The sequence below is a fragment of the Ostrinia nubilalis genome, chromosome 21 (assembly GCF_963855985.1).
Source record: "Ostrinia nubilalis chromosome 21, ilOstNubi1.1, whole genome shotgun sequence".
NCBI classification, from domain to species: Eukaryota; Metazoa; Arthropoda; class Insecta; order Lepidoptera; family Crambidae; genus Ostrinia; species Ostrinia nubilalis.
In genome coordinates this window covers 3,801,835-3,817,537 of record NC_087108.1, presented here as the reverse complement: position 1 = coordinate 3,817,537, position 15,703 = coordinate 3,801,835, and the positions used below count along the sequence as shown (strand labels likewise).

Below are 15,703 nucleotides of genomic sequence, written 5' to 3'. Positions count from 1 at the left end.
CAAATATCCCTCCTTCTTCTCACTGTAGTAGGTATTTCAAGGGTAATAGTAAAATGTAACAACTGCCTCTGTCTTCAAGTGGTAAGAGGTAAGCTTCAGAGGTCCCGGGTTTGATTCCCAGTGGAGGTAAAATTTTCTGCTCGGTTTGGTTGGTGGTAGGGTTTGATCTAAGTCTGCCTGGCTAGCAACTCTATTTTCGTAAGTCTGTCACTATACGAGTAACAATAATGTTAATAGCATTACTGTATTCTGGCATTTGGAGGTAGGAAGCCATAGTTCCTCTGTAGTTGAAGTTCCCTTCCACCTTCAGCCTAATCATCAGTTTCCACCAGGTGTGATGAAGGGCAAGAGCTTCCTCGTTGAGAATAAAAACATGTTCTGTCCAGTTACTGCTCTAAATCTGTTCTACGTAATGTAAACTTAGAGGATTCCCAATATTAATTCACTCTAAGAAAGTTAAAAACATGTAACGGAATCTCCGACTTACCACTTTAGTGGACCGATTACAGGAAATAGTGGCCCATTAAGTACATGTTTTTTTGTATTATTATGAAAGTACAGGAAACGGCGCAGTTTTTAAAATGGTTTTGGACCTATGGAAGTTCTTTTTTTTACTTAAACTTTTAAGTTGAAAATTTGATAGTGTTCTGATAAAAGCATAATTTTAATGTTTCTAGCAAAACTTTTGCATCTTGAATCAAAGATAGGAAGGTGATTATTTTTTCAAACATCTGCAATTAATAACAAATCTGTCGAAAAAAAGAAATCTGAGAAAAGTCACCCCAAAAAAAAGATAAAAATGTTTAAAGCCTACTAGGTCACAAAATTTTAAAATATCACAAAATTAACTCTATCTCCTAAACTAAGCATAATCGTATTACATACATAGGGGTGATTTAGGTACACCTTGATGTAAGGAATCTAAATTTTTCTTTTAGACCTCACTGTTTTGGCCACCCTGTATAAATAAGACGTGCCTATAAAGCGCCATCTATCGTCATTGGTTAATATCTACAGCGCTGGGCAAACTAATGTTTATGACGTTCGTAAATATTCATGCGGGGAAAGCCTTGAAACGCCATCTATCAACATGATATCTAACAACAGATTTTTACGAACTAAGGGGGCAAAACGAGTTCCACCCGTACGAAGTCGCGGGTGGCCGCTAGTTTAGTTATATACGAACGACCAAGGTTTTCACAAATGGTTTTCTCCGACAGGCCTCGCTACGGTGGACGGTCCAGCGGCCCTGACGCTGGCACCTGGCGCCGCGGCCCTGCGGAGCCCCCGCCGTCGGCTGTAAGTATTGATTGCCTTCTCTCTTCTTTCGAGGTTGTTACAGAAATGGTTTTACCAATGTAGCTTCGGCCTTAGTCTTTTAAAAGATTCAATTAAGATGTATGTTGTGGACTGTAGTGACCACAATGAAATCTTTTGCGAGCTCGGAACAGTCAAACCATTTATTTTTAATTTTACATGGATACAATGTTTCACTTTAGCAGATTGCGAGAGGAAGAGAAAATAAACTAATCGTTGACAAAAATACATTTTTTAGTATCTACAGTTCTACACAATCAAAGATAACTTGTGTTACTAGCAACATAGTATGTAACTTTGGTTTTTATTTAAGTTTGTAGTGCATTTGATTACTAAATAAACCCTTTATTAATTCACAGGAGCGCCCTTCCGCCTGGCGCTCCAAGGACGGTCCGCCGCGCGAGGACCGTTTCCGCGACGGTCCGCGACGCGACGATCGGGACGGGCCGCGACGCGACGATCGCGATGGGCCACGGCGCGACGATCGCGACGGGCCAAGGCGTGACGATCGCGATGGGCCACGACGCGATGATCGTGACTTCCGTGACCGCGACCGTTACCCGCCAAGGGATGGACCGAGGAGGGATGACCGGTGAGTAATAATGCTTAGACTCCGCGCAGACCACAGACTTTAAGTCAGCCGATAGTTGGGCCCGATTCTTTTTTTTTTTTGCCCTGATGGTAAGTGACGATCAGGCCGAAAGTAGAAGTGAGCTTCACTCGGAATCATCAACCACGAAGGAACTGGCTATCTTACCTCTAACTGCCGGAACACAACAAAGCTGTTAACATTGTTGTTATGGCGACAGACTTAGGTAAGTAAGATAGTGGTAGCTAGCCAGGCGGACTTAGAATAAGCCCTACCACCAACCAAACCGAACAGAAAAATCTGCCCCCACTGGGAATCGAACCCGGTACCCCTGCGTCTGAAGCAGGTCTAATTTGTATGAAGAATCGATCGATGCCAAATCGGTGTAATGTGCACATTATACGTGTCCATACTGAATAACACCCCGACCCAACTATCGGCCAACTAAGTCGGTGGTCGGCGCCTATGCTTAAGTAGATGGTTTTAAACAACATCAAATTCAACGTAGGACCTTATTAAAGTGGAAATAATGTAGACTATGGTGTCACAGTAAAATACCATCTTTGAATAGTAGTCCTCCGAAATAAATCCCACTCGTAGTTCTACATAATGACGCGTGGTAGGCCTCGGAGGCACAGCATTCTGGTGAGACGCGACAGGCCTCGCTATTTACGAGGTCTGTGTTAATTTGATCCAGGACAAATGCTATATTAAATATTTCTTTTACATTCTCTCTTTGATGACTCTCAAGTATGAATCTGAGGGCTTAGTGTGAATTTAAATCAAACGTCCTCACTAGTGAGCGCGTTAAAAATATATGAAAATGTTAGTTCTTTTTTTTTTTAATGGCAACCAAACCTCTCTGTAGGCCTAAGATGCGCGCATCGACAATGACATGATATGATAAGACAATTTTCGATCACGTAGATAATTTTATCATTTTCCCTAACATGGGACCATCGATAGAAAAGTCTATCGACCGCTATCGCGTGATAACCCAATTGTTGCCATATTAAGAAAAAATTGCGTTATTATGTTGGCCAACCTTGAAATATTTTAGCTCATTCGTTCAATCTCGTTCATTTCTGCTATTAATTCGGCTGAAAAACATATCTTAAAGCAGTGAGAACGTCATTAAAAAAAAAGTTATGTCAATTTTGTTGACATTACATGACTGCTTGATTGTATTTGTTTGTGTTTTTAAAATTGTATTTTTATGTTTCCAGTCTTATTTTTAATATTTCTAAAGTACGGAAAATATCAAACGAAGAGATAACCAAGTTAAAGAAAAACAATGAAGAATTCCTAATCATACCGATATTATTAAAGAATGAAGTCTTTAAAATTAACAGAATAACCGAACTCCACTACCTATCCCATAATGCGAGGTTTACAGTAAATTCAACGTACATGAAGCAGTCAGAAAGTTTATTGAGATTTGAGAAATAAAGTTACACTCATAAGTAGCAAAGTAAGTACCTAAAGTCTAAAATATTAGCTATACTCCGCACATCTTGATTTTCATAAGTAATAGCACCTGATAAAATACAAATAAGCTTTCACCTTCTTTCCTATATTTATTTCACATAGTTCTTTCACTGTGTAATAATATTGATGATCAACATTTTGTATGTAAACTTAAAATACAAATAGAATTAAGTAAATGTTTGTATTTATGAACTGTTTATGTAATTGTAATAATTGTGTTTAAATAATATTCTTTCTTTTTTCAGACAGTGGATGAAGAAGTGTGGGATTATGAGTGATTATTTCATTCTAAAGCAGACATAAGCAAGTCTCGCTCACTGTCATGAAAGGATTTAGGACGCTATTTGGATCAAATATGTAATTGCTCAATAATGAATAATAAATAAATAAATAAATTCACAATAACAATCAGCAAAAAACTTCAAGGATACTGGCTAGGCTAACCAATTCATGGAATTCTGTTAGTGTTTGAAATTATCAATAGCTATTGTAAAACAAAAGTTTTCCAAATAAAGATTTTGTAAATAATGGTTGAATTATTTTGAAATTACACTGCAATAATGAATTTATTGCCTGGTTGGTAGCGACCTGCGTGATGTTGTCGGTCCACCTTGTGGGTGGATGTCCCACGCTGCGTATTCCAGTACCCGGCCTCCACTCCAGAACCTTGCTGCCCCATCGGGCAACATGGAAAGCATTACAGCAGTGGACGTCCTATGGCTGAGATGATGATGAATGAATTTATTATAATGGAATAAATTGTACAAGATTATCATCCTGTCACATTAAAGCCCTTAAAAAAGTCCAAACGGAGGAATTAGATTTATAGTAATGTGGAATGTATATGTATGGTAACACCGTCAAGTTATAAAATTAGTAAAATTCATTTATTCTCATTGTTATTATAGCAATTTTTTATTGATTACATATCGCACCCAATGCTAATTTCTGACAATGACCTTGCCACTGTTTGAAAATAATGTAGACATAAGAAGCTCGGTCACCACATTCCGCCCCATTTTCAATAATTTTTACAAGATTATGTACAGATGACAGTAGGTACTTAAATCAAGCTAAACACTATGGGGTATCTCACGTCATTTGCAACTTAATATTTGTCTGATGTACCTACTGTTGTTGACTGCCTACCTAAGTAGGTAAGTAAGTAATGGTTATTTTACAAGGTAGGTAATGTAATAATTAAATGTGGGTGGGACTGTGGGAGCACTTAGATTTTGCAGTTAATGATTATAAACTGTCGCAAGATTCGCCTCACATCCATTGCAATAATTACAAAATGCTGCTTCTGATAAACTCTTGAACTAAAACTCAATCTCCACCTAGAAGTAAAAGTATCACAAAGGTGCTAGATTCCTTTCTTTGAATTTTTCTAGCCTCAAATTAATCGTAAAATGTCATTTACCATTGTAAATGATAAATAAATAGAGTTAAAGTAGCTTGCAAAAAAGTTAATCTCCTATCGTCTTGCTATCGTGGGCAAGGATCGAGGACGATAAAAACACCACATCCTATCCTATCGTGATGTCAAAATATGATATAGTTAGCGCTTCATGTTAGGGCTTGCCAGGTTTATCACAAAAAAAAAACAAATCTATCACTATCACATTTTGACAGATGACATGATAATTTTCGGAGTGCCATGTTAGCGCCGGTAGATAAAACGATATAGTGACGTCAAAATCGATATAACGCCGCGATAGCAGTTTATCACGGCGCGCATCTTAGCCCTGCTGGGAGGTTTATTTCTGCCAATGTCGAGTAAAAAATAATTGACATAGTTATCAATTTGATAGAACGGGTGTTTCAGTTCTATTGATTTTTCATGGATTCCGTGGAGTTAAGTATGCCCGTAAGCAGGTTTCGAGACGCCACCGGGTCCAAAGCGGGTTATTCATACGACAACCCACTCGACACTCGATGCGCGCTCATATTCGAAGTATTTCAATGTTTTTTATAATTTATCACTTCACTGCACTTTAGAACACAAAATAACACCAAATTTGTACACTAAAGTCCATTAAATAATAAATTGAAACCATTAAAACAGATCGACCATGCTTCCCGTTCAACTACCCTCCACGGAATCATCATGTTAGTTCTTAAAAGTTTCCGCTAGGGGCGCTGTACAATCCGTCATACATTTAATGTCATTTTTTACGCGCTCACTAGTGAGGACGTTTGATTTAAAATAACACTAAGCCCACTGCATTCCAAAATTGATTCCGATCTGTAATTGTTTATTAGATATTATCAGGCCTGTTCATCTCCGCGAGTTTACATCGAAAACAAAACACGCACGATGGCCCACCTACAGGATACTATTCGACAAGGCCTCACATACGAGCGAACATTGACTCACGCACGCGTATTCTTGTGTATGATGGAAGAAAATAAAGAAAATGGTGTACTAAATACTGTGCAGTATTTAACTGCCTAAATAATAATAAAGACACAGAATGTACTTTTTTAAGTTGCCTCAAGACACTGAGAGGTAAATAAGTAGTTAATATTATTCACGATAATTCATGCTAAATCATGTATTTCCTCCGCCATTTTCCGCAGTTTGGCACCTCACGTCACATCATTTTACCGAAGTCAGCCCTATAGCTTCGGCGCAGTACCGATCACTGACGTTTGTCAACAAAATGGTGCTTGACTCTTGAGACAGGCTAAATTACACCATATTGTTAATAACATTGAGCATACATTTTTTTAAATACCTTCGCGAAGTAAAACTTCTGTACGTAGTACTTATTATTATTCTGTGATATTATCTCAACTGTGCTGTTCCTTTCTTTCGTTTATGTTTTGTGTGGTGTACAATAAGAGTATGCGCACACCGTTGATTTTTAGTTGGCCGATAGTTGTGCCCGATTTTAATTTGTATGACGAATCGGTCAAATTGAATCGGCGTAGTGTGCGCACTCCCATACATGCCCATTGCCCATACTGATCAACTGCCCGACTAAGCTATCGGCCGACGAAAAATCAACGGTGTGCGCCTACTCTAAAGCATTTTATCTATCTCAGTGACGGACCACGGCGCGATGACCGCGACGGGCCCCGCCGCGACGATCGCGACCGCAGACCGCCGCCGCCGCGCCGCGACGAGAAACGTGAGTACCCACACTTGCAATATTTTATTAACCCTAAAACCTAAACTAAATCGAAGAGCATGTAATCAAACTGGAGGCTTGAGGATCTCTGTAATAATATTTTCCTAGATGCATTTAAGGTTTAAAGCCAAATTCATAATAGTAATGTACTTGTATAATCTCCTCCGAAATAAATCCCACTCGTAGTTGTACGTAACGACAGTGGTAGGCCTCGGAGGTACATCAGTCTGGAGAGACGCGACAGGCTTCGATATTCACGAGGTCTGTGTTATTTGATCCAGGACAAACACATAAAAAAACCAAATCTAGCGTATAACTGAGTCAGAGCTTTAGGTATGGAAACGGCACAGGAATGTTTTTGTGACGTCAAACGTCAGCGAGAGTTTGACATGCTTTTGTATGCTCTATCACGCGTGCCGCTCATACTTCAAGCACTCAGTTATACGCTAGATCTGTAAAGTCCGGTCGACGAGCAGGTAGAATTTCGTCCAATGACCCCAAGCTACCCATCCTTATCACTCGCACGTAATTATATTGCTGTGACGACCGTAGTGAGTGTGCGAACGCGACAGCAATATAATTACACGCTTGAGGATGAGTAGCTTAAGGTCATTGGACGAAATTCTACCTGCTCGGCGACCGGACTTTATAAGAAGGTAAAATTATCAAAAGTAGCTATATCTTTAGTAGGTATACTTTCGGTTCGATAAATCAACGTGTGTTTTCATTTCAGCCCGCGACCCAGACGGTGACGACTGGCAGCCCGTCACCCGCCGCTAAAGAAGCCCACTGTGTCGATATTATATCTGTGAAGGGTTCAGTAGCATTCACTAACAAAACCTTTTTATTTTTAGACCTGAGTCAGTTCTGTGGAGTGTTTGATACCTTTCAGTTAACCCTGTCGTATTGTACTAATAGTGTTGTCAAAAGTGTCAACGTAAACGATTTATTTATATCGATAATAGTTTCTCTTTTAAAACCACCTCAAACGAGAAACTTCAGTCGAAAGAGCCGCTGGCGGCTAAATTTGGAACAACTATTATTTCCATAGTAAGTTATTTGGAATTTTTCTTTCGTTTTTCCATATAATTGACACTTCTAACCTTTTTTCGACTATGAATTCAATCGTATACTTGGCCGCCGCGCTAATTTAGCCAAGGCCAAGTGCGATAACCTATAATATCTTGATTTTGACAGCTGTCAACGCGGAAATATAGCCAAAATATTAGGTAAAGTTTCTAAAAAGCATTTAAAAAATTTTTCTTGCTTATTAATTTTGCGTTTCCATTCTACTGAACCCTATTTTGTTTATCGTGTTATATTCAAGTTTGTAAGCCGCCATTGTTGTATGGAATATTACTTTGTAATCCCATGCGCGGTTGTATTTCGCGCCAATATATTATTTTACTGTATGGGTGAGGGATATTTTTATTTCATTTCTATTATATTTTGTGTAACCTCCTAAGCTTCTTGTATTTTTATTTTAAAGTCATTTGCTTTGCTGGTTCAGTCATTTTTAGATAGCGTTCTAAACAGAGTGTAAGATTCAGGTTGGTAGGTTGGCATATTGTTCTAATCTCTTCTTAAAGTTTTTTGTCGATAATATTTTCAGGTAAACTTTTTGACACTTCAACATGAGCTGACTACATTTTATAGCGAAAATGCACCTTAACTACATGAAATTCCCCATCACAAAACCAAGTATTGATTTAATTAATTCAACTTGGAATTTATTAAAATCATGTTATTTTATATACTGAATCATGGCACAATTTATTCTGCCGACCTGTCTCTTCATCCTGTTTGAGATAGTCAATTTCTTCTGGCATGATTGTGTGCATACTAATATTGTTTTGGAAGCACCTTAGGCTTGAATGTAGGTAGATCACAAATAAATATTAGACATAAGATTTGCCAAATATACGTTAAAACATTACTTACATATAAAAAAGTATACTCACGTTATATTGAATTGAAACCCGAAGGTATAAATATGTTCGTCATGTTTATTAACTGTATTGTGCCCATAGAAAGAACATGAATAAAGCTCCATTCATAAAATAGAATCGCGGGTGCGACTTTCGGAGTTTAAAAAGTGCATTTACACTGGTCTGTCTTAATATTGCAAACAACCGTTACGCATGAGATATCGATATTATCAACTGTACAATCGATTAATAAACGATTATATTCTATCAAAACATTCGGTGTTTTTGGATTGTTTGATTTTGTGGCTCCGCGCTAGCTCTATTGTGAATAATTAAGATTTATTCAATTTTGTTTTGACATGACTATTCATTATGTAATATGTTTTGATACAGTTGACTTCTTTATTATCTGTTAGACTTTATAGTGTCATGGTCTTCATCATTATTTCACTCAAAATCTATATTCTTGCTGCGGGCACTCATACGCGTTTCAATTCACTTGATATCATGTATCATTTGCATACTCCGTGATCGAATAGTCGATCCCGTTACTGAGAACAGTGATTACAAACACTACAGTTTGAGCGAACAATGGCTTGTCGGTGCGAAACAGTAGACCCATCAACTTGTAGCATGCTAACATCTCGAAGATGCTATGTAGACTTCGCGTTATGCTTAATAAATACTTCAATCGGGATCGTGGTGTTTTCTTTATTAGTGCTAAGTAACATCGGAATAAGTAACAATGATAGGACCCGAGGAACTAGCCTTTCTGGTGGTCCTACCAGTAGGACAAATTAGTAGGACCACGAGGAAACAGGGAAATTATTGATCTAATTTATAGATCGCGCAACGAAAGTTGAGACAAGACGGTACACATACTCGCACAAACGTAATAATATTATTAGCATGGCGTCTTAAGAGCCATTTTACATTTTCGTGCGAATTTCTAAGATTTTGGAAGCATGAATTACTATCTTAAGCAACACCCAGAGATTATTTAATAACTGCGAAAGATAGGTCAATCCTTGTTGTTGACCATTAATGAAACGGATTTACTAAAACTCTTTTGCTTAATTCACAGTGCCCCATCTCCCACAACCATTTTACGAAAAAATTGCCGCAGACTCATTTTCAAAGTCCTGTATCTATTATTTATGCTCATATAATAAGCTTAAAAATATATAGTAATCATCGGACATATATTCTTGTAGTCCATTAATGAAATAGATTCTTGAATTTCATTACCATGATTGAGTAAAATCTAAAAATAATTTGGCAAATTTGAAGATTAACGTCACATTTTGATCGTGGTTTTTGGTTTAAAAACACAGCATAAACTGCAATAAAAGTATCCCAAAATAAAGAATATTCATTGTAGAATTAATTTCTACAGTTATTGTTTAAATATTAGTAACCACTTTGTCAAAATATTGATGTGAATATCAGTATAAATTACAATGCGCAAGCCGACATCGATTAGTATGGCGCGAGCGCCCGTCAAGGCAGGACCTGTGTCATTTTTCCCGCCGTGACGTTTACGTGCGTTCGTGTCGTAAAGCGGTGATTTGTACGGCGACCAAATACATTTGATACTATGCCAAGAGGCTGTTTCGAGTCGGCCGGCCGAGCAGAAATTGAAATGATGAATTTTAATTTCTTTGACGGATCTGGGTGTAACTATGTATAATATGTAGGTACCATGTATTTAATTTAATAAATAAATTATAAAAAAGTATATCCATTATGATAGCACCCTTAACACATGCATATTGGTTGCCTACTTTTGGACTAGATGGCGCTGTGAAATTGTCCAAAGATTTGTTTATTTATTTATCCGCTTTGAGTTTTATTTCGTGAAGAAGAAAAAGAAGCGTTTTGTTTTGTTGTTAAATCTATACTAATAAAAGAGGAAAGATTTAATTGTTTGTTTGTTTGTTTGGAGGCAATAGGCTCCGAAAAAAATTTCTTTCACGATTTAGAATCCTAATTTTTTTCTATGTAGGCTATTTATTTATTTATTTATTTATTATATATTATAAAATATTTTCAAAAACTTTAGTCCAAAATCTTTGATAAAATTCGACGTTTAATAAATAAATTAGATAACATGTTAATACTTTCTTTTTCAGTACGATTTTAGTACTTGTTTTTCAGAAATTCTACGATTTAACTAAACTTCTAAAGTGTTTATATTTTATGCATAATTTATTAACTTCTAAAATATACATATGTCCTATTGATAGATGACGTGCTTCGTATTTTATTAAAATTATTACCTGACTAGGTTAAAAAGGTGTGGAATGTTATTTTGGAGATAACTTGGTTCCATAGAAATATAGAGAGATGCTAAGTAATGCGCTGAGTTCGAAACTCAGTGTCGTATTAGAAATTCACACACACAAAGAAATCAAATTATGTGCTCATTATCCATTGCGGTATCAGTATTCAACGTTCGAATAATCTTTAGTACTATGCAAGCAATATAAACTGTTTACATAATGACGTCGCTACTGTCATCATTGCTTTCACAAGCAATATGTTCCAATTTGTCCCTTGTCACATTTCCCTTTAGTTTCTGTGATCTGTGCTTGTTTCTAAGTTGATATCAATGAAATATTCCTTAGTACTTTTGATTTAAATTATTTTTTTTTATTTTGACACGTGTTTGAAAAATCAAGGTCAGATTACAATAAAATAACAAGTGAAAACGTAACATTGCATTGCAACTCGCAATTTCGCAATATTGATGAGGAGATTCCATTGGAAAGTCTGTATTCATTCCTAGGATTCCCCTAACACCATCAAATTCAAGAGAATTCAAGAGAGTGCAGTTTCCCATCTCATGCTTAGGGACCACGGTTTAAAATAGTGTGGTTGCATAGAGCCTGCAACGGGCAACCGCGTGCGCAGCTGCTCATACTAATTTTCGATACAAAAGCAAATGTTGGCGCCCTCACGAGTTTTAGCGGAGTTCCATATGGTAGCGGGAGTAGACTTAATGGTAATCTATGCTTCTCCGACGACCAGTTGTATGTGGAATACTCCAGAGTATGCGCACACAATAGCCTGGTGATTTTAGCACCTGAAGGAAAAACAAAAAAACATTGTTTACAAAGAAATCTGCGGCAGTTGTAGTGTTTTAATTTTGTTTTAGAAAGATCTCATAATTTTGTAAGTATTCAAATATTTAAACATAATGATGTGTAGATTTTATATCAAAAAATATAATCATTTAACAAAATTAATTTTCTTAGAATATTTTAATTCTATTAGAACCATTTTCCACTTCATCGCAGAAGAAGTCGCGGGCAAAAAGCTAGTATGAAATATGTAGTATTGCCCGCGGCTTCACCCGCTTGAAATTTAGTTTGTCACAGATCGTCATAAATTATAGCCTATACATTGTTATTCTGGTCGACGCCAGGGATGGATGAGCGTCGCTGTCGCTGGCGACAGGGTCTTCTGGTTCAGGGTTCATGGTGTAGGTCTCAGGCAAAATGAAATCCACTCGTAGAAATTAATAAACTCAGTGTATTAACGAAAATAATTACACACAGCACTAGAGTCGTATCGGAACTGAGTGAACCAAAGGTCTTGCGATAGGAACGTCCGACCCGAGTGATAGTTGAACACAGACTGCTAGTACTGCTGTACTGGACTGTAAAGTTTCATCAAAATCTGTTCAGTAGTTTTTGCGTGAAAGTGTAACAAACATCCAGACATCCACACAAACTTTCGTATTTATAATATTAGTAAGACTAGTAAAAAGTAAGATAGTAAGATGAATTATTTTAGTTATTTGTTTACTTATAATAATATTTATTTATTTATTTCTTAGCTCTGTCTGATAATGGATCTGAAGGAGATGCAATGGCCACCTCCGTAACAAAACAATAGAACTATATGGAGTTTGAGCTTGTGTGATTCGCCTTGACGAATATTTCGTATCCAGGGTCCGATGATGGAGCTGTAAGGGGGCAGATTTTTTTTTCACTATGTGACTGTCTTTATTTTGTACTTAATATATTTTACATATTATACCTATTCGTGTTTCTTTATTCGTATCCAGGGTCCGATGATGGAGCTGTAAGGGGGCAGATTTATTTTTCACTATGTGACTGTCTTTATTTTGTACTTAATATATATTTTACATATTATACCTATTCGTGTTTCATTATGAATCGAAATATAAAAGACTTAATAAACTCTACTAAAAATTTAAATTAATTAATCAAGTTTGAATACCTCATTCTACCTTAAAATTAATAACTTAAATCAAGTCTTAATACGGTCACGGCTCAAGATTTTTTTGTCCATTTCAGCGTTCTTTTTACTCTTTTGACGTTGCGTTGACAGCTTTTACCTAAATTCGCGCGGAATATTTTTGTGAAATGGCTCTTAAGGACACACCATTCAAATATTGAATACAGTAGCTATCTCACTCTTGCTAGAATATCTGCAAGCGAGACAGAAAGCGCTTGTCAGTCAGACTACGCAACACGTCAGCGAAGAACATTATACGTTTTTACAAAAACAAATCTTTGCTCGTGTATCGCCTCAACTCTAATTAAACCTATAATTCCGGTATATTAATTGAATTTACCAGCTACTTATGAGCATACAATAATTATTACGGATTAAAGTAGACGTATTTTAATGTGAAAGTTCTGATTGCAAAAGCATGAACAGGTTTTCAAACAATCTCTAGAACACTTCAAGACCGAAATGGTAGAGGTTAGGTATTGCAAGTACCTTTCTCTTAGTAAAAACACTTAAGGGTAGAAGCAAAAAGATACATAATAATCACCATAAGACTGCTTATGATGACATGCAGGCGACACCAGCGATGCAGGTGTAAGATGCGTGCCGCGATAAGCGTTTATCACGCCTTTTTTATCGATTTTACGTGATAAAATCATCCTTAAGATTTTATCACGGCGCGCATCCTAGCCCACCAGGTGGCAACCAAGTAGTTTACTACAGATTACAATGTATCACAGCTGCAGGTTCGAATTCCGCCGAGGGAAAAAATGTATTTCTTTGACAGTGTAATAATGTCCTAAACAAGCTGAAAACAATACACGAAGTGCTTTCAATATCTGTCTCACCTATGTCTCGAACCTAGGAAGTGAGATATCTCAAGACCGATACAATGAAACACCAAGCCATGGAAGCTACTGAAAAAGTAAGTAAGTACCTATTCATAACTGTACTGCTCTAAAGTCTGACGCCAGTATTCACAAACGATTCTTGCTTAAGTGAAGCAGCAAATAGAACGCACAGCGTTGAATAGAGCTCTGTGATTGGTTCATGTCATGAGTCACACCGTGCGTCTAAGCGCACTGTGAGACCTCATAGTAATGTTTGTGAATATGGGCGTGAGTTTAGTTCTTAAAATCTGATAATCCTTATAAGTACCTACGTAATCGTCAATTTACATAAGTTAACAATTAACACAACGAGAAGTATCGCGAGGAAACGGCGAGTTACCATGATGAGCGGCGTCCGCCTGCGTGATCTACTTTCCCACAATATTCGGACACAAATTGAGCTGCAACATGCAAAACTACGGCGAACCTTAAACACTTCATTACGTAGAAGGAGTTAATTCAGGTTTCAAGATTGCCACTTTATACAGAGTAGAGATGACGACATGGTAAGGTGTATGCGGCAAAGTGTGGCTTCCGCTCCAAAATCTAATAATGCAAGACATATTTGATGTAAATGTGACCAGTATTCAATGTGTATTTTCAGCCTGTTTCAGTATTCATGAAAATCCGAATTCTGGCAGGATAACGTTCGTTCGTTTCAGCCGAAAGACGTCCACTGCTGGACAAAGACCTCCCCCAAGGTTTTCCACAAAAACTGTTCCTGCGCCACCCGCATCCAGGCACCTCCCGCGACCTTCACCAGATCGTCGATCCACCTAGGACCCAGGATAACGTTTATATCATAGCAAAGCCATTTTACCTGTTGGGTCGCGGTTTATTCCCCTTGTCCCCAAGCTGAATACAAAGCTGAGTTTTGAACGGAAAATGTTCTATTGAATAACTCATACGTATTAAAATTAATAATAATTAACAAAGGAACATTCATCAATCAATTTAGGTTTGATCTTATTTTCCTGAAATATAAGCGGATCAAACAATAATGTTTTCGTATCTTTCTGAAAGAAACCAAAACATCCATATTCTGGGAATGTTGTTGTTTGGAATGCAAACATCTCGCCATTAATCGACACTTTTCGGAATCGTCCATTGAATATGGATTCAAACATGTACAAATATTTTTATTTGTTACGTAATCTAATTTAAATAAGACTAGCTTTCCGCCCGCGGATTTGCCCGCGTGAAATTTTGTTGTCACAAAAACTACCGCGCGCGTCCCTGTTCCAAAAACCGGGATAAAAACTATCCTATGTCCTTTCCCAAACTACCTATATCTATACCAAATTTCATCAAAATCAGTTCAGGGGTTAAGGACAGACAGCTACTTTCGCATTTATAATATTAGTAGGGATGTAACCATAGATCTATATCTGTGATTGTAACTATGTAAGGTGGCAACTAGTGGTGACTGAGTTTGTTCCGGCTTTTCTTCTCAGCACTTGCCATAATGTTTTCTCGAAGCGTTGATAGGGGCCAAAAGATAAGGAGACATGTAACTATGTGCACCATAAGAGCTATCTACCCTTTTTGAATTATTTTTGACGTTCATAAGTGCCAAAATACTGATCAAAATTGAATCAATATTTTTGATTTGATTTGTTCTAAAATTAAAGTATTGGTCAACATTCCATGTAAAGCGTTTTTTTAACAAAAACGTTTACTCACAAAAGGAAGTTTAGAAGATGTTAGCAGTCGAACATACGTCAGTCACTCAGCACGCAATTTTATATGATGGCGTAGTGGACGCCACAGATTGATGACGCCTTCTTAAAATCATCGGTCTCAGGTTCGATTTGATTCCTGGTTGGGTCAAAATTGGTGAATCAATATTCAAAAGATCTGATTTAGACTGTTTAAGTATTGAATCACTACTTACATGTTTCAATTTTAGAAAAAACCGTGCTCAGGGTCTTGCACCCCTGTGGGACCGGTAATTTTTTACACTGCCTTTTTCATTTGGTTATGAAGCTTATAATTGTAACTTATTTGCTTTAATAATTCTGTACGTCTTAATTAAGGGTCTCCACAAACAATTAAAAACATTTTTAAATACCTACTCGTACTTTCACTACT

General features: G+C 37.1%; 1 protein-coding gene across 1 annotated transcript in view; it reads left to right on the top strand.

Moving 5' to 3' along the window:
* The window catches only part of LOC135082141 (eukaryotic translation initiation factor 3 subunit A-like), a 49,363-nt gene extending 41,966 nt beyond the window's left edge, over positions 1–7,397 (top strand). The window contains exons 20-23 of the mRNA XM_063976892.1: positions 1,221–1,299; positions 1,677–1,909; positions 6,446–6,531; positions 7,265–7,397. Coding sequence (XP_063832962.1) covers positions 1,221–1,299; positions 1,677–1,909; positions 6,446–6,531; positions 7,265–7,311 — 445 coding nt within the window. The 3' untranslated portion in view covers positions 7,312–7,397. The remainder of the gene's footprint in view (positions 1–1,220; positions 1,300–1,676; positions 1,910–6,445; positions 6,532–7,264) is intronic.
* The last annotated feature ends 8,306 nt before the right edge of the window (positions 7,398–15,703 follow it).